Here is a 22,813-nt window from a genome sequence, read left to right as displayed (position 1 = left end):
CCCTCTGGCCCCGCCTCCCGCAGCCACCTGACATCTGCGCAAGGCTCCCCCGCGCGCCCCTTCCTCTCCGCAGGCACCCCAGCAGTGGCGACACTGCTGCGGCGGGTGCGCGCTCCGAGTCTTATGCGACAGGAGGGTGAGTGACGGCGGAGCAGGGGGTCGTTGGGGAGGAAAAGCCCCCGGAGCCGGGGAACACGCGCTCCGGAGCGGAGTTGTTTATGGGCGGAGAGCGACAGAGGTTCGCCCTCCTCCTACGTTGGGGGAACTTTGGCTCCCTCGGCGCATGGCCTATTTGGAACTATCGTAACCCCCCAGCGGCTGCCATTCCCCGGAAGCCCCCGTCCCTGAGGCGAAGAATCACTTTCGGCCCCCGGCCTGGGTGGCCGGGACCTCGGGGCTGAGGGTGTTTCCAGCCCTGCGGGCCTGGGCCCCTGTCCTGTGACCCAGTGATCCAGTGACTCCTTCTTGGCCATCGGGCCATCCGGCGCCGGAGGCGGCCTCTGGCTCCAGCCCCCTAAATCTGCCTGCCTGCCAAGCACCTGGAGGGGAAGAGGTGCGGGTTGCTGGTACTGCTGTTTCCGATGCCCACAGCGTCCAGCTGTGCACAGGTACCTACCGTGGCCCTTCTGGGAGTGGTGGGCTTGGTAGCCCCTGCCCCCCTGGTGCTTGGCACAGACTAAGTAAGTGCTCAGTAAATGGCAGAGAGTTATTTTGAGAATGGAGTGGCAGTCCCTAGCTCCTTGATGCTCAGTGAGTGCTGGCTGTTATTCCTACATGCTCCAGCAACTAACAATGACAAGAGCAGGCACTAGGATACCACAGGAAGGAGATCTGGTCCTGGTCCCGGGAACTGGAGGGAGGAAGGGGAGTCAAAGCTGTTAGCCCACAATTACAGCAGGATGATATGGGATCCCAGCTTCAAATGGTTGAGAGAATGAATAATAACTGGCATGTGCCCGGCACATACTAGGAACGTGGTGAATCTTTATTAAACAAATAAAAGAGCCGATAGTTTGCAAGCAGCTCAGCCTCCTCCCTCTCTTGGTTTTATTCCAGCAGTCAATTAATGAGGTGCTCCGTTGGATGTAGGAGGGAGGCTGGCCAAGCTGCTTTTGCCATTGCCCCCTTTCTCACTCCTGACCACCAACCTCACTGGAGTTTTAGGTCAGAATCAAAATGGGCGTCCCTAGGTGGAGAAAGTGGTGTACACCTGTGTATGTTATGTGCACTTGTGGGTATTTCAGGAGATTGGAGCAGTGGATTTCATCAAATTCTCAAAAGGGACCCCAAGATGGTTAAAGATACTGCCTTATCAGTGGATGTTCCCCCAAAGAAATGAACTTGGCCTGGTCATTCCTTTGTTGCCCCATGTTACCACACACCGAATTTTCACTACTGTGTGTTTGCTCATTGCTGTGCAAGAGCAGTGTTGTTTTAAGTGTTTCTTATTTTCCCTACCAGTCTGCCAACTGGCACCGCACCCTCTGCTGGCGTGCCTGTGGTTGCCATGGTTCAGAGCTTTGTACATGGTGGGTGTGCAGTCGTTATAATTACTCTAACTGACTTCAGGGTGTGCAGAAGGAGAACAGTGTGGAAGGCAGGCACGTGCGGGGCAGCCTTTGTTCTGAACTGGATGTAAATTGATGCCTTTGCTGAACTTGGATCTGGCTGCTGTTGGAACACACTTGAGAATTCTAACCTGTGACCTGGTCTTTGTGGAGTAGCATGAGCCCAGGAATCATCAGGCTGCATGGTCAAGCCCTCAACCTCTCCCATCATATACACAAACTGCTCCAAGTACCAGGAGGTATTCAGGCAGGGCCAGGCCAAGCTAGTCTTTCTTTGGAGAGTGATCCAGGGACTTTGAACCTCTGTTGGCCCCATCTCCACCAGCCCTGTTCCAAGTAACGGGAGGTGTTCCAGGCAGGGCCAGGCCGAGATAGGCCTTCATCGGAGAGTCATCCAATGTCCCTGAATCTGTTGGCCTCATCTCCAGCAGCCCTGGAGTCTGGCCCGCCTCCCCTCCTCCCACCTACCCCGCCTCCTTCCCTCCGCCTTGGGCTGGAGACTCAGCCCGCCCTCTGCCTGGAAGCCTCGCCTCCGCCCTCTTTCTTTGTCACAGCTCCTCCCATTCAGGCAGACCCGCTGAGGAAGGTTCTTCGGTTCCCACCCCACCCACTCTGGGTCTAAACTGGCAGACATGGACCATCTAAAAGCCAGGGCTCTCCCAGCCAGGCACTGCTGCCCCTCCCTGGGAACGCGGGCCTGGGTGAGCGGCAGCGGGAGGTTCTCTGTGCCACCCTCCACCAGGTAGCTGTCACCACAGCCCGTGGGCTGAAGGAGTATGTTTCTGTGCCGGGTGGGGCTGTTGTACATAGAGCCAGGCAGCTGGCCAAGGGCAAAGCTTTGAGTGAGACAGTCCTAGCGGAGGGGCGCGGAGCCCCTGGGTGGGAGCTGTGTCAGCCTTCCTCTCACCGACCTACTTCCTGTGCAGAAATGCAGCATCTCTTGCTGGAACTTGCCACTCAGGTGCCTGAGTGTGCCTGGGGCTTGGCTGCCTGGCCTCTGACGCCCCTGCTCCCACCCCACCCCATGCAGCAGGAGCCTGGCCATGGTGAACGAAGCCCGAGGAAATGGTGGCCCAGGGTCCCGCTCTGAGGGCAGCAGCAGTGGTAGTGAGAGCTCCAAGGACAGCTCAAGATGTTCCACACCCGGCCTGGACCCAGAGCGGCACGACAGGCTCGGGGAGAAGATGAGGCGGAGGATGGACTCTGGAGACAAGTGGTTCTCTCTGGAATTCTTCCCTCCCCGGACCATTCAGGGGGCTGTCAATCTCATCTCAAGGTGAGTTGGTAGAAAGTTGAAGAGTCAGGCCAGGTGGGGGTAAGGTGAGCTGTCAGCCCCTTTGGCAGGGCAGCACCTTGACCCGGCAGAAAAAGTCAGCCACGGGGGGCGGAAAAGAGCGAAGGCAGAACAGGACTTTTGACCTGCGGCTTCTCAAGTGTTCTTTACAGTGTCAGGAATTTTCAGGCACGCTTTTCTGAAAATCCGGTGGTTAAAACTGCTTATTCACTCAAACTACATTCTTTGGAGGAACTAGGGGCTGGAGCATGAGTACAGTTCAGGAAATCACAAAGCAGCTACTTGGAGAATGTTTGCAGTGAGTTAGGGATTTGGATTAGGCCTCTTGAGCTTGAAAAATGCCAGCTGGGTGACGTTAGCACTGTCTGCACTGCAGTTTCCTTCAGATGCCTTTTACTGCTCGCACGTCTCGTGTATCTCCCCAGGGTTTTGAGATTTAAAGGCACAAGGACATTTACAGATGCCATGTTTCAGTAACACATGTGTGCGTGTGTCCACAGGTTTTGAGTCTAGCTCAAAGACTGTAGCCTTGGTCCACATACTGTCCGCTGCTACCCTGGGCCAGGGAGGGAGCATGAAAGAGACTTGGGTCTGCGGTCCTCCTCTTCCCAGTTCCTGGAAAAAAAAAAAAAAAATCCCACTCAGAGATTTCTCCAGCTCTTGACCATTGAAATGTCTTAACGCACTCGTCTAAAGTGCTAAAGTGCTGCTTTCATACCAGTGGTGACGTTGTTGTACGCTGTTTCCATAGTAACAGTAATTGTCCTCATCATAGCAGCTTATACCTATTGAGTGCTCGCTATGTACCCGGCACTGTTCTAAGTGCTGCGGTGCCATCTGTCTTGCTGTTCCCAGGGTTACCATGAAGTTATTGTCGTTAGTTGCTGCAGAGTCCGTTCTGACTCACAGCAGCCCCACGTGTGCAGAGGAGAACTGCATGCCATAGGATTTTCAAGGCTGTGACCTTTCAGAAGCAGATTGGAAGGCCTTTCTTCCGAGGTGCTCTGGGTGGGTTTGAACTGCCAACCTTTCAGCTGGTAGTCGAGTGCTTAACTATTTGTGCTGTCCAGAGACTTCTAGGAACTGTTGTCTGCCACCTTTTATTGATGAGGAAGTGTAGGCTCAGAGGGGTGACAAATTCACCCAAGATCACACAGATCAAAAGTAGCAAAGCCAGGACAGGCCTGACTCCAATGTACATGTTATGCATCTCTAGCTCCCGGACGGTGGTGAAGGGTGGTGCTCTCCCAGGAGCCGCTCTTCAGAAAGACATTACCTACAGGTTTGACCGGATGGGGGCTGGTGGTCCCCTCTTCATCGATGTGACCTGGCACCCAGCCGGGGACCCGGGCTCTGACAAGGAGACCTCTTCCATGATGATCGCCAGCACTGCTGTGAACTACTGTGGCCTGGAAACCGTCTTGCACATGACCTGCTGCCATCAGAGCCCAGAGGAGATCACGGGCCATCTGCACAAGGCCAAGCGGCTGGGACTGAAGAACATCATGGCGTTGAGGGGAGGTGTGGCGCCAGCACCCTCCTCCCCGCTCTCTACGTTCTTCTTTCCTCATGGCCTATTTCATCACTGGGATGGTCCTTTAGTTTTCCCTGGGCCCCACACTCATCATGCTCAGGGCCCCATCATAGACCGGAGGATCAGTAGGCATTGCGGGTCATGAATCTGCTGTGGGCACCATGCAGATGGAGCCACCTCTGACCTCAATGCAGGAGTTCAGTCAGAAATGCAGCCAGTGCCTGATAACCCTCTGCCCCGGCCATACACAGCTCCATCAGTCTCTGGCTGTACCCAATTCTTTTTTTTTTTTTTTTAATTTTTTTATTGTGCTTTAGGTGAAAGTTTACAATTCAAGTCAGTTTCTCATACAAAAACCTATGCACACATTGTTACGTGACCCTAGTTGCTCTCCCTACAATGTGACAGCACACTCCTTTTCTCCAACTTGTATCTCCTGTGTCCATTCAGTCAGCTCCTGCCCCCTTCTGCCTTCTCATCTTGCTTCCAGACAGGAGCTGCCACATAGCCTCATGTGTCTACTTGAGCTAAGAAGCACACTCCTCACCAGTATCATTTTATGTCTCATAGTCCAGCCTAACCTTTGTCTGAGTTGGCTTCGGGAATGGTTTTAGTTTTGGGCTAACAGAGTCCAGGGGCCATGACCTCTGGGGTCCTTCCGGTCGCAGTCAGACCATTAAGTTTGGTCTTTTTACTAGAATTTGAGGTCTGCATTCCACTTCTCTCCTGCTCCATCAGGGATTATTTGTTGTGTTCCCTACGAGGGCAGTCATTGGTGGTAGCTGGGCACCATCTAGTTTTTCCAGTCTCAGGCTGATGGAGTCTCTGTTTGTGTGGTCCTTTCTCTCTCTTGGGCTCATATTTTCCTTTTGTCTTTGGTGTTCTTCATTCTCCTTTGCTCCAGGTGGGTTGAGACCAATTGATGTGTCTTAGGTTGCACCCAATTCTTGACCCAACCAGGGAGTGCAGCCCTGGCCTTTCTTCCAGGAGTGAGAAGCCAATTATGCTGTCATTCAGGGCACCCAAATGTGGGAAGAATGAGCCTGCTAGGTGGGATATTGTGGCCTCATGTTCCTTGTTAAAGGCCATTTCTCCTTGATTGAGCTGAATAGAACAGAAAATTCTCAATGGAGTTAAGAGCTCCAAGAGAGTGGGAGAGAGAAGAGTTGAGTAAGGGTGCCTAGACACACCCAAGTTGAAGTGGGAAAGGAATTTCAAGTCTTCCAGGCTAAATGGAGAGCAGCAGCTACCCCCCCCCCGTCACTACTAGCACAGTGCCCAGCTAGAGTCAGCACTCAGTAAATGTTTGGCAGGGGCGCTTTCTTCCCTTCCACTAGTTACCAAGTGCTGTGATAGAAGGAGATAAAACTTAAATTGTACGAGGTCTCTGCCTTCAAGGAGCTCACAGTGCTGGGTGGAGGAGTGGGTAGAAGGAACAAAAAGGCTGTCTGAAGTCAAAAAATGCCCAGAGAGGTTGGGCAAGATCCAGTGACCATGACCTTTACCCTGCAGACCCTGTAGGTGAGCGGTGGGAAGAGGAGGAAGGAGGCTTCAACTGTGCTCTAGACCTGGTGAAGCACATCCGAAGCGAGTTTGGTGACTACTTCGATGTCTGTGTAGCGGGTGAGTGTCTGGAGCCTCCGAGTGGGTGGGGACAGAGAGGGGAAGGGACAAGATGCCCAGCACTGAGCAGAGGCACAGAGAGCCACCAATTAGGACTGGCCCCATTCAATCAGGACAGGATTATCAAGTGCTCCAAGCACCTGAGTTTGTGTTAGATAACTCAGAAACCCAGTGATAAGGGAGGTGCAATGGTAAGTTAATGTCCTCACTCTCTTTCTATATTGTCCACTGCACTCCGAACGCCACTACCACCCCCTTAAGTGTTTGTGCTTTGCATTTTCATGCTCCTAGCCTACTTCCCAGCCCTATTCTTCTCTTTAGCAAAAAAAAATAAAAAAAGGATGTTTACTAAGAGGATTCCAAGGGACGGGGATCTTAGAAGCCACAGTCTGGAAATGGCACCAGACCTCACTAAGCCCTGGAACTAAGAGCCAGGAAGCAGTCAAATCAAGGCTGAACCTCATATTGTCAGGGCCACAAGTCACCCCCTCTGCCTCCCTCTGGACAAATGCCTCCTGCTTCATCCTATAGACCTGATGTATCCCCTTCTCTCCAGACCCAACTGCCAGCATGTCCTGAGTGTAGACGGTGTCAGTTTCAGCTGTAGGCCAGACCCATTGACAGGTCTCAATCTCGGTTTCAAATTCAGGGGAGAGAGAATCTGATTAGCCAAACTCTAGTTCCACTGGCTGTAGCCGGTAGGCCAGTTTCACCCAATAGAACATGGAGTGGTCTTCTCTCCTACCCTCACTGAGGTTAGGCCTTCAGCGTCTCAAATGGGGGCACAGGTACAGTGTGGTGGTATGTGTAGGGGGCACACAATAAGCCCATGATAAATTGACACCTCTTCTCGGAATGAACAAACGAGTTTCTGTCGAGTCGATTCTGACTCACAGCAACCCTATAGGACAGAGTAGAACTGCCCCGTAGGGTTTCCAAGGAGCAGCTGGTGGATTTGAACTGCTGACCTTTTGGTTTGCAGCCATACCTCTTGAACACCGTGCCACCAAGGCTCCCTTGGAATGACAGTTTTCTCAAATATTTTGGGGGAAAGTCGTATCATTTTTATATTAAAATAAACATAGCTAGATTGTGAAGTAGCATATTAAAATGTAGGCCTTTAAAAAACAAGCTATGTGGCTTCAAGGAAATTACTCACTTGTGGGTGAGTGACTTTTGGCTGTCTCCTCTATCCCCAAGTACATATTCAGTCAACAGGACGTTTGGATACGTTTGGGAAGCACTGAGAACAGGTGTTTCCTACTGTTCAAATGTTCATTGCTCATATTGGCCGTAATGCAGTCAGTTAATTGGGAAATGTGGACAGGTGCACCAGTCAGTGGTGGAGTTGACCATGGTTGGGAACTAGCAAAGCTGTGTTCTTACAGTGGCTGCATGGTGTTGTACTTGGTTTATCATCAAGTGGATGATAAAGGAGGTCAGGGGATAAGCACCACACAGCTGGTAGTGATAGCAAAAGAATATAGTAAATTGAGCAGAGTCCAAATGTAATCAAATGCTAGATTTGTTCAGTGACATTTAGGCTTTGTGGTGACATAGCTTCAGCTCTTAGGAGCCTTTTCCTTTCTGTAATTGAAAGTGAAAGTCTGGTGCTTGATTCTGCGCTCCACCCCCCCACCCCCACCCCCCATCGAAACAATTGTCTTTATATCCAGTTTTGATGACTTGGGGTTTCTTAAGAACATAACTTCCTTATCATGGCAAAGCAGCCTGTGCTTGGCTGCTGACAGCCCAGACCTCAGGCTTCCCCCTACCTAGCATGGGGTCCTGCCCTGGTTCAGGCTGAGGGAGCCAGGGCTCCTCCTCTGGTTTCATTAAGGCCTGCAGTCAGCCTTGCCCTACCCTGTCCATGCAGGGCCAAGAGTCAGTTCAGTCATTTAGGGAGGGACCACAGAGTTCATAGAGCTAGAAGGACCTTAGCAAACATCTGGTCCAAACTCCAGGCAGTTCCGGAACCCCGTCTTTGGTATCCTGGAAGATGACCCCCCAGCTGTCCCAGTATTTGCAGACTTAAGGAGCTCATTGTTTTGAGGGGCTGCTTGTTCCCTCGTTAGGCAGCTTTCTGGGACTAATCCTGGTTCCGCCATTAGGAGCAACACAGAATCCAGCTAATAAGGAATTTGACTAAGGTGAATCCTTTTTCCCCGTGACAGAAAGTAGTTGTTACCATGTTTTCTTGGTTCTTCAAGCAAAACATCTCCACTTTCTTCATTTCTTCCTTGTATAACATGGTTTCTAACTTTTCACTATCTTGGACCCCTGAGTAGTTTTAATTAAAAACAATATTTTAATCCTGTGCCTGGAGTCAAACACAGTACTTCAAGTGCTGAGCGCATCACAGTTCTTTTCCATCGTCACAAAGTGCAGTCCTGATTTGCCTGGCTGGCTGCAAGGGAGGTGAGACAGGACAGTGTGGGGAGTGGGGAGCCATCCACCCCCACGCCCTGGGAGAGGGGCTAGAAGCCAAGTCCCACGGAGATCCATCTCCAGGGGGAAGGAGCCCATCAGCGGTGAGCCCAGCCACCTAGGGCTTCAGCTCAGCCCGTGCTGAGTGTTGGGAGGTGTAATCCGGAACCCCGAGGCAGAGGACTCCTTGTTTCAGGCTCTCTGGTTTCTTCATCACTCACTTTGAGCAGGTGGAGGCCAGGCTCTCCCTACTGTCATCCCTGTTGGCAGGTTACCCCAAAGGCCACCCCGAAGCAAGGAGCTTCGAGGCAGACCTGAAGTACTTGAAGGAGAAGGTATCTGCAGGAGCCGACTTCATCATCACCCAGCTTTTCTTTGAGGCTGACACATTCTTCCGCTTTGTTAAGGCTTGCACCGAGATAGGCATTACCTGCCCTATCCTCCCCGGAATCTTTCCTATTCAGGTGAGGGTCCCAGGAGGGCTAATAGGCTCCATCGATCGCCCCTATGGCACACAGCCAGGGTTCTGGGGCCAAGTGCTGAGTTCACGCTGAAGTTCTTCTGTGATGCTTACTAGATCCTACCAGATAGTCAGATGTGCCAGACCTTGCAAAAAAGATGTCATCTTGCCACCCAATTGCATCTAATTTTCTCCCGAAATACCCAGCAGTGTGTTGGAGGGGATCATTCTACTTTGGCCTCCAGACGAGAAGTGTTACAAGAGATGATGGCTCTCATTTTGATCATGAGAGGGTTAAATCGGTGTTTCCCAAGCTTGGCTGATCATCAGTCATTTGATAAACTTGTTCAAAAAGTAGAGTTTCAGGCTCCACCCCTACAAGTTCTGATTTAGTAGATTTGAGGTATATTTTTACTTCCTAAGTTTTGCAGGTAATTCTGATGATTAGTGAAGCCTGGGAACCTCTGGGTTAGGTGACCAGCATGTTATCAGTGAGTACACCTAGGGGTTAAAGAACTGGCTCAGACTGATGGCCGAACTGCAGTTGCTGTACATAGCAAAAGGAGGGTCAAGCAGGACGAACGAACTCACAGAATACGGCCCAGCTCTCCTGGGTCATTCTGCATCGCACTACAGCTGGCCAGGAGACTCGGAGGGGGATGGAAAGGCGGTAAGAGATGGACTGGGAAATGGTACCCACCACCGCTTGTGTCCGGACAGGGCTACCACTCCCTTCGGCAGCTCGTGAAGCTGTCCAAGCTAGAAGTGCCACAGGCAATCAAGGACGTGATTGAGCCCATTAAAGACAACGATGCTGCCATCCGCAACTATGGCATCGAGCTGGCTGTGAACCTGTGCCAGGAGCTCCTGGCAGGTGGGCTGGTGCCAGGCCTCCACTTCTATACGCTCAACCGCGAGGTAGCCACCATCGAGGTGCTGAAGCGCCTGGGCATGTGGATCGAGGACCCCAGGTGAGGACAGTGATCCTGAGTTCAGACCAGGGGAGCCACAGAGGAAAGTCAGGCAGGGAAGTCAGAAGTGTTGGGTACAGCTGTGCCCTAGCAGTACTGGCTACCCAGGTGGTACCGAGGCGTGCTTTGCACCCTAGCTGGCTGGGCACACTTGGGGTTCTAATCTTGGCAAGAACTCCATGTGCAGCTTAAGATTTACTAGTCAGACCAAAGAACCCAGGTCCGTTGGGGCTTCCTTACTAACTGCTCCCTCTAACCCACTGAGACCAAACCTGTTGCCATTGAGTTGATTCCAACTCATAGTGCCCCTATAGGATGGAGTAGAACTGCCCCATAGGGTTCCCGAAGCTGTAACTCTTTAAAAAAACAGACTGCAACATCTTTTTCCCCTGGAATGGCTAGTGGGTTTGAAGCAGCAATCTTAACTATTTAATTGCCGAGCACTTAACCACTGCGCCACCAGAGCTCCCTTCTTGCTTCCTCTGGCCAGTCCCTTATCCTGTGGTCTCCCTTCTCACCCAGGCGTCCCCTGCCCTGGGCTCTCAGTGCCCACCCCAAGCGCCGGGAGGAAGATGTGCGTCCCATCTTCTGGGCCTCCAGACCAAAGAGTTATATCTACCGCACCCAGGAGTGGGATGAGTTCCCCAATGGCCGCTGGTGAGCTCTGCAGACACTCTACTGCAAAGGAACCCTGTTTCAAGAGGATTGACAGGAATGGGTCCCCTGGGCACGTGGGTGGTAACTGTTCTTCTTTCAGGAGCCCAAGGTCAGGAGTGTGCCTTGACCTCAGGCATCTCCTCCTCCAGGGGCAATTCCTCCTCTCCAGCCTTTGGGGAGCTGAAGGACTACTATCTCTTCTACCTGAAAAGCAAGTCCCCGAAGGAAGAGCTACTCAAGATGTGGGGGGAGGAGCTGACCAATGAAGAAAGTGTTTTTGAAGTCTTTGCACACTACCTCTCGGGAGAGCTGAATCGGAATGGCTGCAAGGTGCATGGTGCTGGGGCAGAAACTCTGCTACTTGCGTCGAGCTATCTCCAGCCTTGGGCACAACCTTGGGGCTGTAGCTTCCTTGCTCTGAGCCTCGTCCCCTCCATGTCGCAGACGTGGCATTTCGGCACAGGGAGAAGGGAGAGAGTTGGGAAATCTCTACCTGGGGATGCCTGCAAGGAGCTTCTGTGGGGTGTCAGCCGTAGAAGTCAGTGGGGACGCCTCCCAGTCATCCAGGGCTGACCGTGAGAGGGAGGGGCCAAGGGAGGCCAGATAGGACCGCTGCCCCAGCTGGCTCACCTTCTTGCCTAGGTGACTTGTCTGCCCTGGAATGATGAGCCCTTGGCGGCTGAGACCAGCCTGATGAAGGAGGAGCTGCTGCGGGTGAACCGGCAGGGCATCCTTACCATCAACTCCCAGCCCAACATCAACGGGAAGCCATCGTCCGACCCCATTGTGGGCTGGGGCCCCAGCGGGGGCTATGTCTTCCAGAAGGTGTGGCGGGGTGCACAACCAGCACCCAGGGGTTCTCCAGAGGGTGAGGGAGGGAGAAGCCTTTCTGTCCTGGGCACGTTGTTCTGAACAGCAGTGGGTCGCAGAAGACAAGAGCTCATGCTTAAAGTCAGAGAGACCTGGGTTCAGATCTGGGCTCTGCCGTTTACTAGCTGTATGATGTTGTACAGGCCACTTGAGTTCTCTGAGTCTCAGTTGTCTCATCTGTAAAATGGGGACACACCTCCTCCTGCCCTGGAGGTGAACTGTGATAAAGTGTGTAAAGTGCTCAGCACAGCAGGAACAGCACAGAGGGAATTCACTAAATGAGTTGACACTTGTCTCCTAGAGCTGCCAGAGCTAAAATTACATTCTAAACTAAAGCCCATGGGCTCTGGAGTCACAAAGATGTGGGTTTGAGTACCAGCTCTGCTGTTTACCATCGATGTGGCCAAGTTGCTCAACTTCTCTGAACTTAGTTTCCTCATCTGTAAAATGGGGGTAGGAGTGCCTACCCTGCAGTACTGTGAGCATCCCAGCAAATGAATGTGAATATTCCCAGCCTATCACCTGATTTAAAAACAAAAACAACAACGACAAAAAAACCCGTTGCCATCAAGTCAATTCTGAGTCATAGCGACCCTATAGGACAGAGTAGAACCACCCCCTTGGGTTTCCAAGGAGCACCTGGTGTATTCGAACTGCCGACCTTTTGGTTAGCAGGTGTAGCTCTCAACCACTATGCCACCAGGGTTTCCCATGATAGTTGGTGCTAAAGAAGCCCTCAGTGTCATTGTCGACATCCAGCGATGGCGAGGATGGAATGTCGTACCTCTCTCACATACCTTAACTTACCAAACCAGACCCTCTGCAGAGCCCCCCCGGAATGGCCTCTCCACAGAGCCTTCCCTGATGGAGGACAAGTTACAGGCATTCCTCAGGCCTGCCCAACCTAAGGATCTCACGTACCTCCTCCCCTCACCCTTTCCTGTGTATTTGCCAATCATAGCTCCTGATGTGTGGCCCCTGCTAGTCCCAATGGCCTAGGGGTCCTGTCATCTGTGTCTGCGGGGTCCCTCCCTGAGAGAGCTGGAGGCAGGCATTTGCTGCTGGCGTGGAGCACACAGCACACCAGGCAGGCCACAGAAGACATTGGGCACGCACTGGGGTTACTGTGATGAGCATCTGTCTTCCTCACAGGCCTATTTAGAGTTCTTCACTTCCCGTGAGACCGTGGAAGCGCTCCTGCAAGTGCTGAAGAGATATGAGCTCCGGGTCAATTACCACATAGTCGACGTGAAGGTAGGCCGGCTCTAGGGGCTCAGACAGGATGGGCCGAGGGCACCCACATCTGTTTCTTCATTTAGCAATCACCGACACCTAGCCCGGGCCAGGCATTGTGCTAGAGAGAGATAGAAAGCCAGTCCCTGCCCTCTGAGAGCTTCCAGCTAGAGGGGGAGACAGACAGACAGACAATTTCGAGTCAGTGCAAGTAGGAAAAGAAAGTTCAGTCTAGGATGCCATGGGATTGCAGAGGAGGGACATCTAACTTGGAGGTCAGCTTCTTGGAGGGGTCATGTGTGGTCTGAGTCCTTAAGGGTGGAGGGGAGTTGTCCAGAGGTTAGAGGGCATTCCGGGGAAAGGGCAAAGGATATGCCAAGGCATCAAGCTGCCTGGCCTATGAGGGAAACTGCTGCAGGTTGAGGAATGAGGCTAACGTGGGAAGCAGGAGCTAGGTCCTCAGAGGGCTTGAATGTCACTCAGTGGCAACAGGGAACATTGAGCGACTTGGTTCCATGTTTAATTTTAGGAAGATCACAGTGAGCTGCTGTATGGCTAACAGGCAGAGAAGATGGGAGCCAGGAAGGCTAGTTAGGAGGCTCTGAGTAATCCAAGTAGGAGACAGAGGCCTGGCAGTGGGCTGGACCACAGGGAACCAATTAGAGTAAGCGAATAGAACCAACTGGATGTGGAGGCTGATGGGGGCCTGAAGGAAGTGCCCAAGGGACCCCTGGGTTTTGGGCTCACATGGAGAAGGGATCGAGGAAGAGGGCAGGCTGTGGGGGAAGGTAGAGGATATTGAGCAGAGAAGGGGCCCCAGTGAGCTGGGGCTCTCCAGGCAATAAAAGGAATATAGTTGTCTTTGTCCCAGATTTGCTCTTACCCCTCACTCACCCCATCCCCAGGGTGAAAACATCACCAATGCCCCTGAGCTGCAGCCCAACGCAGTCACTTGGGGCATCTTCCCTGGGCGAGAGATCATCCAGCCCACAGTGGTGGACCCTGTGAGCTTCATGTTCTGGAAGGTAAAAGAGCTAGAAGCGAGCTGCCCTTCCCACCCTGGAACCTTGGGGTGACAGTATTGCTGAGTCCTTAATGTGTGGCTGGAGGCCACACCCCCAGGGTGGCCAACTTGGCCTTGGTGGCAGCAGCCCAACTCTGATTCAGCAGGGTTGTACTCACCATGTTTATTTCTGGGTGGTGGTAGGGGTGGGGTGGCCCTAGTAGCAGGCCTTGTTCTATTCCTGGAGACACCGTGTTGGGAGCAAGCAGAAGCCCTTGGGTGCTGAGTATGAATGGGGCCCTGACCTGTGGGCAGCCTATTAACCTGGCCTGTGTGCAGGACGAGGCCTTCGCCCTGTGGATTGAGCAGTGGGGCAAGCTGTACGACGAAGAATCCCCATCCCGCATGATCATCCAGTACATCCACGACAACTACTTCCTGGTCAACCTGGTGGACAACGACTTTCCGCTGGACAACTGCCTGTGGCAGGTGGTAGAGGACACATTTGAGCTGCTCAACAGGCCCGCTCCGAAATGAGAGCCAGACGGAGGCTCAGTCACCTGGCGTCCTGACATCCTTAGCCGGGGCCACTTGAGTCCCACCTGCCTCCGCCCACAAGCCTTGATTATCCTGGGAACCGTCTTCTTCCCTCCTTTCTCTCCAAGCCCTCTCCACGTGGCGATGGCAGCTAGACTGGTGTGAGGCTTCCAGGCTTTGGTTGGAGCTGAGTCGGCCCTGCATAGAGCCTGGTGTTCCCTGTGGGGGTCCCCCTGCATCCTGCAGAGAGCCATGTGGGGGGCACACCATCCTCTCTGAGGGGAGGAGGTTGGCTATTGAAGGCTAAGCCTTTGTACCAGTGCCGCCCCTCCGAGCCAGGCAGAGACTTCAGATGAACTTGCACCTGGGGCCCATGCAGGATGGGTGGAGTGAGTACACACCGGCACAGGCTGTCTGCAGAAGACACATGGCTCCAAGACCCCGGCAGCTGGGCACTGCCCACTTGTGATTGAAGGTACAAACCACCGCCTGCTTACCTCCTTGCCTGGCCAAGCTCCAGGCCCCCAGACAGGCCTGGGGCTGAAACCTGTCAAGGCAAGCATTTCTTGCCACCTTCTACCTGAGAGCTCAGCTGGGTTTTTACTTAAGCTGCTTTTTGAAACAGTCTGTATACTCTGGTGGCTCAACAGAGAAAGTGTCCCTGAAAGGTTAAAGGCAGTCTGCACCCTTGTGCTTTATGGAGCCCTTGCCCTTCCCTGACTTCCCCATCAAGGAATACACTACACCCATTCTTGTCAAGGGTTCACAGAAGTGGGTTGGGGGCTGAAGCAGCTGGAGTCATTTTTCACTTCCTCTCGGGCCAGCCTCTGGGCAGAGGGGCAGCCTGACGAGAGACGGAGCAGGAGAAGCCACTAGGACTCGGAGGGCATTTTATTGTCCCTCAGAGCCCCATCCCTAGGCCATGGCATGAGCACCCATGGCCTCAGCCCGCACTCCCCGAAGGGGCGGCCCATAGTTCCTTCCCATGGGAAGGCCAGCTCACTTCTGCTTTTGCCTTTATGGGAACAAGTCACAGCTGCAGCTGGGCCCCTGCTCCATCCTAAGTCTGCTGTGCCCAGGGGCGTGGGCATCTTCCGGCCCACTCCCAGGGCCCCTGGGGCCCAGCTTGCTTGGGGGTCTCAGGCTGCCGTTGGCTCCACTTCGGCCCCTGGCTGCCAGGCGCTGGTGCCACTTCGCCAAAGCCTGAAGTCGGGAAGGGAGGGAGCTGTATGCCTCTGTCTCGGGCTCCCCCCCCCCAGGTCCGTGATGTATGTAACAAAGTCACAGCTGTGCCCAGCCCCCCGCAGTCTCCCTGAGGGTGGCTGAGGCCCCTCTCCCTCCCCAGGCCAAATGCACAGGCTCAGAATAGATCTGACTTTGGCCTGAGAAAGTGTGTTCAGAGCAGGGGCAAAGAAGGGAGGGGCCCTCCGGGGACCGGCCCTACAAGAGTAAGCATGAGCGGCAGCTGTGGGCATAGGCTAGGCCTTGTTACCAAGCTGAGTGGCGGGGGTGGGACTGGATTGGGCACATGGCCCACGGCAAAATCAAGGGTTCAAAACTCTTTTCTGTGGCCAGACAGATATCTCTGGAAATGAAGGGGTCCCGGGATGTGATAAGGAGCCCTGGTGGCTCAGTGGTTAAGTGCTAGGCTGTTAACTGAAAGGTTCAGTGGTTTGAACCCACCAGCTGCTCCATGGAAGAAAGATATGGCAGTCTGCTTCCGTAAAGATTACAGCCTTGGAAGCCCTATGGGGCAGTTCTACTCTGTCCTGTAGGGTCACGATGAGTCAATTGACTTGATGCCAACAGGTTGGGGTGTGGCGAGCCTGGAGGGCCCCAGCTCAGAAATGTCCCCATGTGTCACTGGAATGGTTGACGGGGTGAAGTGGAGTGAGGGCTGCACCACCTGTTACCTGGGAAAGGATGCAGCTGTTTTCTTGTTGCAGGAATCGCTGAGCCACCCACAATTGCAGGACCCGCCGCCGCCATGTCCCCCAGGCCCATCTCAGGTGCCACTGTCTGAGCTACGAAGACAGTGAGCAGAGAAAGGCCAGGGCTGAGCGCACCACAGCCTCCCATACCTGGGCTCCCTGGCTGATCCCAGCCCTCTGTGGGTGGGGGGAGGAGACATCATCTAAAGAATATGTTAACAATGCAGATTCCTGGGCCTGACCCCCAGGTTTCAGACGTAGTAGGTCCACAGACCTGAATTTGAGAAACGCTCTTTTCTAGTTAGGGTTGAGAAGTGGCTGGAACAGGGAGATGAGCCCCTGGGCTCTGAGATCTCTTGGTTGGGGGGTACCTCACTCACCAGGGTCCGTGCCAGCTGCTCTGCCCCATGAGCATCTCCCCAGTGCTGCCATGCGGCTGCCAGGCGCCTGGCCTTCTGGGAGCCCTGGAACTGGTGAAGCAGTGCCTCAAGGTGCCAGTGCTGCAGGCTCATCCTGTGGGGAGAGGCCCCCGGGTGTGCCCTGAGCATCACGACCCCTCAAGAGCAGGGAAGAGCTGCAGAGCCACTGGCCTGGGCCTGCTTCAGCAGATTCTGTAGGAGTGAGCACTGGCCAGGGGGAGCCCAGCTCGGGCCCTGCTCAGGCGAGCCTGCGCACACCACCCCCATGCCCTGAACCTCCATACCTGCACACCTCTACCGCTGCCCCCCACGCCCGTGCACAGCTGCCCTCACCCAGACCCCCCACACCCACACACAACTACTCTCACCCAGACCCCCCATGCTCACCCACAGCTATCTTCCCCCAGCCCCGCTCCCCTCCCCAGTGCCTGTGCACAGCTGCCCTCACCCCAGCCTCCTCTGATAGGCCTCTCCAGTTCCTTTGAGGGTTCTGCTCTCAGGGCTACAGTCTCCACCTGGTCCTGTAGGGGGCCTGCTGGGTGTTGTCCAGAGAGGCAGGCCTTGGGCCCCGTGGCAGTGGACAGGCCACTGCAGCCAGAGCTGGAAAGCGTGGTGGAGGGGAGGCCAGCAGGGGGCAAGGGGCCACCTGAGGTTCTGCTCTCTGTCGCCTGGAAAGGGTAGTTAAGTCATAGAGGTTAACTCATCATTCAGGCTGGCAAATCCTCCCTTAGTATGAACACTCAGAAGGCAAGTGCCATGATGAGGGTCACCAACAAGCAGCTGCTTGGGACTGCTCCTGTGTGGAGTGGTAACCCAAAGAGATGACGGGCAGGGAAGGAGAAAACTTCTCAATCTGGCTGAAATAGCCAAGAGGAGGAAATGGGTGGGGAAGACACAGAACAAATATAAGACAGGTTCACCAAGGAGGCCCTTGGGGGCTGGGGACCACCTGCCCCCTGCACTTCAGACCTTGTCCCCAGGGGAATGGTTTTCTTACCCTGAGCCCGGGGCGTTCCTTGCTGCTCCCTGTGGCTACTGAGGTGGTGGTGCTGTGCTGTTCCAGGCAGTCCGAGCCCTGGGGCCTGTGTCCAGCAGCTGTGGGTCTGAGGGAACAGCCAGAGAGGAAAACTGGAACTGATGGGCTGGATTCCCTGAGCCAGGGTGACCTGGCGGAATTCCCTTCCTGGCCTTCCTCTGATTGCTAGCAGGACCTCCTCCTCCTGTGTGTAGAAATGGGGTGGTTCACATCGCATCACACTCTCCATGTACCCCAGGCTCCTCCAGACTGAGAAGGTGCCACAGAGCATGGCCGGCAGTACACACCTTGTCTCTTCCCATTCTCCCACAGGGCTCCCACTCCATAAGAGCTGGCTCTGTGCTAGGCACTGGGCTAAGCACTTTCCATGTGACCCTGTGAGGTGGGGATCACTGTCCCCACAGCGTGGAAGTGGTCCGACACCAGAGCCTGAGCGTCCACCTACGACTGGTCAGACCAGGCGTCTTTAAGGGGACTCCGTGTCATAAGATGGCATCACACCTCTGGGTGGCACCTGGCTGGGCATTTGCATTCAGATGGTACAAAGGAGGGGGCCCAGAATTAGGAACCCTAGTTACCATTTCCTGCATTTACTTTTATTCCCTATAAGCCTCACTTTCGCCATCAATAAAATGGGATCCCTGCCTTACTTTGCTTACAGGGATGGAATGAAAGAAATAATAAAAATCCTCTGAAAGTAAAACTGCCCTATAAACGTATCTAGAAGTAAAATACCCTGAGATCCCAGAATCTACTGTGGCCACAGCCCCACATGTGTGAATTCTGCAAATAACCAAAGCTAGTCTCTTTGGATACCATTAAAAAAAAATAACACTTTAAGACTGACAATTGGCCTCACCTCCGGAGGTGCATGGTGGGGGGACGGTGCTGGCAGCGGCCTGGAAACAGATGTCCCGGTCCTACTACCAGTACCTGCTCATGAGAACGCTCTACATGCAGGGGCCCTGGGAACGGGCTGTGTCCAGTTCTATGCCGGTTCCCATCGTGGGGACGGATGGCGCTGCACAGGGGTGTGTCTTCACGCCACAGCACATCATGGCTGTGTTGCCACGACTTTGAGATTGTGCAGCCACCAAAATGTGACCAGGATCCAGAGGTTCCTTAGGGAGGACTCACCCTCCAAAGTTGGAATGAGACTTCAGCAGCTGTCCTCAGAAAGTACTAGATGCCAACATAACCAACCTTATGAAACAACCTTAGAAAATTCATGAGTAGGAAAATAATCCTGACTCTTGTGTCGTGTTCTTTAATTTTAAAAGAGACTCTTGCAGTTTTTGTCTGTTTTAGCAGTGCAGTCACTCGTACTTTGATAGCAGTGTTTTCTTAACCTTTGTGACTGTTTCAGTATTACCTCGTGGAAGCTTTTATTAATGTAACTTTGAATACATTTTAATTGCTTTCTGTTTTTAAAATCCGAAGTCATTAATTGGCTTTACTGTTCTGGCTACTGTATGGTATACACCTCAGCCTGGATCTATTTCTACACTTGACCAAAGTTTTGTATGAAAAAATACAGGATTTGGGGTGAGGGGAGAGAGGAGAGAGGCTATTTTACTGCACACTACTGACAGAAGACCAGTCTGTAAGTTTGAACTCAGGAGTACAGTTTTACCTACGGAGGCTCCCCTCTATTTAACAGCTTTTGCTTTTAAACTATTAAAACATTTAACAGTGTGACAATGAAAAACAGATCCCACTAAAGTTAAAGGAACATTTCACCTTAAAAAAATATATATATATACTTTAATCTTTGTCCTTAAAATCTTTCTAAAATCTATTATACACTTCCTGGCATTCTCAAAGGAGTCCCGATGGTGCAGTGGTTAAGTGCTCGGCTGCTAATCCTAAAATCGGTGGTTCGAAACCACCAGCCACTCTGTGGGAGAAAGATGTGGCAGTCTGCTTCCGTAAAGATTACAGCCTTGGAAACCTCACGGGGGCAGTTCTACTCTGTCCTATAGGGTCGCTATGAGTTGGAATTGACTCAGTGGGTTTGGTTTTGGTTTTGGCGTTCTCAAACAGACTTCTTGGCGAGGCAGATCATCTTGGGAACATTTCTGTAGGAATGCTGCAGTGTGGGGTTGACCTACAGGGCTGCCAGTAACTGGGGCTCCGTGTCCCTCAATGACCTGTCCCCAAGCTGCCATGCAATGTCAGTTCTTGAGCCTGGTTTTCATTGTTGCTGCTGCTTCCCTCCTACTAGGCCATCAAGCTCCTATCGCTGTTTTTGCAGGTGTCAGAACTAACCGCCTCTCGTCTGGAAAGGAAATTGGCAGTTATCTTTCAGTAGATAAATTTATGGGAGAGAATTTTTTTTCTTTGTATTTTTTTATTTTTCTGTAACGAGTGTGTTTCATTTTTCCAACAAGAAAAAAAAAACTTAAAAACTTAAAAAAATTGCTACTGTCCGTGTGTCCCTATTTCAACCCTAAACGGCACTGTGATGTGTAAAGAGTTCAAGTGTCTGTCTCCTGTTAGACTGTGATCTGTCGCAATCATCTTTGCAGCCAGGCCCCGTGGCACACGGTGCTCAGTAAATGTTTGTGATGAATCACACCCTGGAGTTGGCTGGTGGCCAGTCTGGAGACTGCCCATAGGCCAGAGGTTGCTGTTTTACTGGAACCGGTAGGGACGGTGCCAACGAGGAACAAGCTGATTCTAAGGCCAGTGGCACACGTTCATTTTTGGACCTCCCACCCCACCTGCCATCAAGCACGGTATTTTCAATCACCTGATATGCATGCTAAAGTTGGACAGACGATGAAAAAGGAAGACAGAAAAATTGATATATTTGAATTGTGGTGTTGGAAAAGAATATCGAATATGGACTGTCAGAAGGATGAATAAATCTGACATGGAAGAAGTACAATCAGAATGCTCCTTAAAAGCGAGGAACCAACTTGACCACACCTAAAAACACCACCACCACCCCATCTGGACCCCACTTCACCTGTTTCCACCAGGCAGGGGAGTCCATCAGCAGTAGGAGCTGCCCTCTGCTGGCCAGCCTCAGGCAATGCGTGAGGTCAGCTCCGGGCCTGGGGTGGACAGTGCTGGTCTCCTCCACCTCAGCCAGTACTTCTTGCCGCACTCTGAGCAGCGCTGTCTGCCACTGGGCCCAGTGGGTCCGCAGGAGGAGCCCGAGCCCACCCTGCTGGAGCTGGGCAAAAGCAGCTCGCTGGACCCAGGACTGGGCTGCTGCCTGAGCCCAGGCCTCTAGGACCCTGGGGGGAGAGAGAGGAGCCAAACCTGAGACCATGAGAGCCACCCACGTATGAGCCCTGTCAGGAGCTCTCCACAGCCCTCACCAATGCCCTGGCATGACAGGGACCTGTGGGCAAAGTGTCAGGCCTGTGCCCCTCATCCCCTATCCTTCTTCTGGAGAAATCGGGTTAAAATGGACATGAAGACTAGCCTGCAAGGGTGGAATATCACACAACAGGGAAAAGCATCCTGTTTAAGGGATAGAGAGAGGGTTGTCCTGCCAACTATGTTTTGCCTCTGCTTCCATCACCAGAGCGCCTGTACTGAGCACTTGCTGTGCACCTGGCCCAGCTGAGTGATTTCATATGTAGTCTCTAGTCCCCCCAGGCACCCTACAAGGCAGGGCTGTTGTCTTCCTTTGACAGAGATTTGCCCAAGGAGGGTCACCCAGCTAGAAAGTGGTGGAGCTGGGATTTGACCCTAGGTCTAGGTGTAATGACCAGAATCACCTCTCCCTACCTCCCGGAGCCTCTGCCCTGCCTCTCAGCCAAGAACACCCTCCATCCCTGCTAAAAACAGAGCTCAAAGCCCAGTGGGGGCTGCCCAAGGCCCTGGGGCACTCACTGGGCACTCAGTTTTCGGGCAGCATGGGCTCTGCTGACCTGGCACAGGCGGGACTCACGAACCCACCATGTCCAGCACAGGGCCACCCCTGCCTGGGCCTGGGCCAGGGATCTCTCTTCTGCCTGCTGGTGGGCCTTATGGCACAGGCCCGGGGCCCAGCTCCATGCCTCCAAGGCCTGCTGGGCCTGGACCCGCCTCAGCTGCTTGCATGCCCGGCCCTGCTGAACGTCCCTGCTCCAGCAGGTGATGGCATCCCAGGCCACGTGCTGCTCCTGGGCCTGGGCTGCTGCCACTAGGGCTCCCTGCCATGCAGCAAATGCATTCTTCAGTGCCCTTCTCTTCCGGCCATCCTGGAAGGCTTGGCGCCGGGCCCAGAGCATTCCAGCCTCTCTCACAAGTCCATGCCAGGCCTGGAAGTGGCTGCAAAACAGGAGCGGGAGGAGGGTCCAGCTGGATCTTGGAGGTTAGGCAGACTCACAATTACCCACTTACACCCTTGAATCACCCACCAAGCACCATAGGTTATACACAGTTTTGCATACACAACCCTGGGCCTAAAATGTGCTGACCAATGGGTAACAGGTGAAGGCACTGGCTTTTGTTTAGGGGCCCAATGCACAGAGTCCCTGTCTTGGAACCCCGGGCTCAGGGGGCAGGTGTTGCCAATGTGAGGGGTGCAGGGACCCAGGTAGTGGTGGGTTCAAATCCCAGTTCTGCCAGGGGAGCAGCCGTGTCCTGCCTCCCCTCACATGGCCACTCTGAGGCAGGCGGTCAGTCCCTCACTCCCTGATGGCTCAATAAAATGCCCATGCAGTTCAGATGTGAGAACACAGGTGTCAGTCACTCTGTGGTCAGGGATCCCCTGCCCTAATGGGGTCACCGTGAACATGTGCAGATCTGTTGCTGAACTGTGTACAGACATAGTACGTGCCCTCTACGTTTAAAACATGCATTGATGAACTATATACATGCTTTGCTGGAGCATCTCTATTTAAATTAAGATTTCACACTTTTCCTTCAGCAACTGTGCTGACTGCACCAGCAACTACAATAACACGCGGCTTTGGAACACGTGCTACCGTGGATGCTGGAGGAGTTGGTGCAGCCCATCTTAATTGTACCCTCTGGAGTCCCTGGGTGGTACAAATGGCTAATGCACTCGGCTGCTAACCAAAAGGTTAGAGGTTCGAGTCCACCCAAAGCAACCTCGGAAGAAAGGCCTGATAATCTACTTCTGAAAAATCAGCCTTTGAAAACCCTATGGAGCACAGCTCTGCTCTGAGACACATGGGGTCCCCAGGAGTTGGAGTCAACTCAGTGGCAATTGGTCATTTTTTAAAATTCTATCTTCTGGAACCACAGGATTTACCTGGCCAGGAGGGGGAGTCCTGGGGCTGGTCG

General features: G+C 53.3%; 2 protein-coding genes across 5 annotated transcripts in view; one reads left to right on the top strand and one right to left on the bottom strand.

The window, feature by feature from the left end:
• The first annotated feature begins 1 nt into the window (after position 1).
• Positions 2–22,348, top strand: MTHFR (methylenetetrahydrofolate reductase). 4 transcript variants are annotated; one of them, XM_049877937.1, is made up of 12 exons: positions 2–136; positions 2,599–2,844; positions 4,145–4,383; positions 5,909–6,019; positions 8,717–8,910; positions 9,627–9,877; positions 10,400–10,534; positions 10,684–10,864; positions 11,177–11,359; positions 12,557–12,658; positions 13,543–13,662; positions 13,980–22,348. In XM_049877937.1, the coding sequence occupies exons 2-12, from the start codon at positions 2,612–2,614 to the stop codon at positions 14,175–14,177; spliced, it is 1,947 nt and encodes a 648-aa protein (XP_049733894.1). In that variant the 5' UTR covers positions 2–136; positions 2,599–2,611; the 3' UTR covers positions 14,178–22,348. The 4 variants fall into 4 exon arrangements, with proteins under 4 accessions (XP_049733894.1, XP_049733895.1, XP_049733893.1 ...); XM_049877938.1 differs by lacking the exon at positions 2–136 and adding an exon at positions 143–608; XM_049877936.1 differs by lacking the exon at positions 2–136 and adding an exon at positions 622–2,310.
• The window catches only part of C3H1orf167 (chromosome 3 C1orf167 homolog), a 23,509-nt gene continuing 15,890 nt past the window's right edge, over positions 15,195–22,813 (bottom strand). The window contains 9 exon segments of the mRNA XM_049875506.1: positions 15,195–15,380; positions 16,091–16,201; positions 16,259–16,311; positions 16,489–16,675; positions 16,678–16,719; positions 17,525–17,630; positions 18,423–18,496; positions 20,535–20,808; positions 21,413–21,832. Coding sequence (XP_049731463.1) covers positions 15,195–15,380; positions 16,091–16,201; positions 16,259–16,311; positions 16,489–16,675; positions 16,678–16,719; positions 17,525–17,630; positions 18,423–18,496; positions 20,535–20,808; positions 21,413–21,832 — 1,453 coding nt within the window.

The sequence above is a fragment of the Elephas maximus genome, chromosome 3 (assembly GCF_024166365.1).
Source record: "Elephas maximus indicus isolate mEleMax1 chromosome 3, mEleMax1 primary haplotype, whole genome shotgun sequence".
Lineage (NCBI taxonomy): Eukaryota > Metazoa > Chordata > Mammalia > Proboscidea > Elephantidae > Elephas > Elephas maximus.
This window is presented reverse-complemented; position numbering and strand designations above follow the sequence as displayed.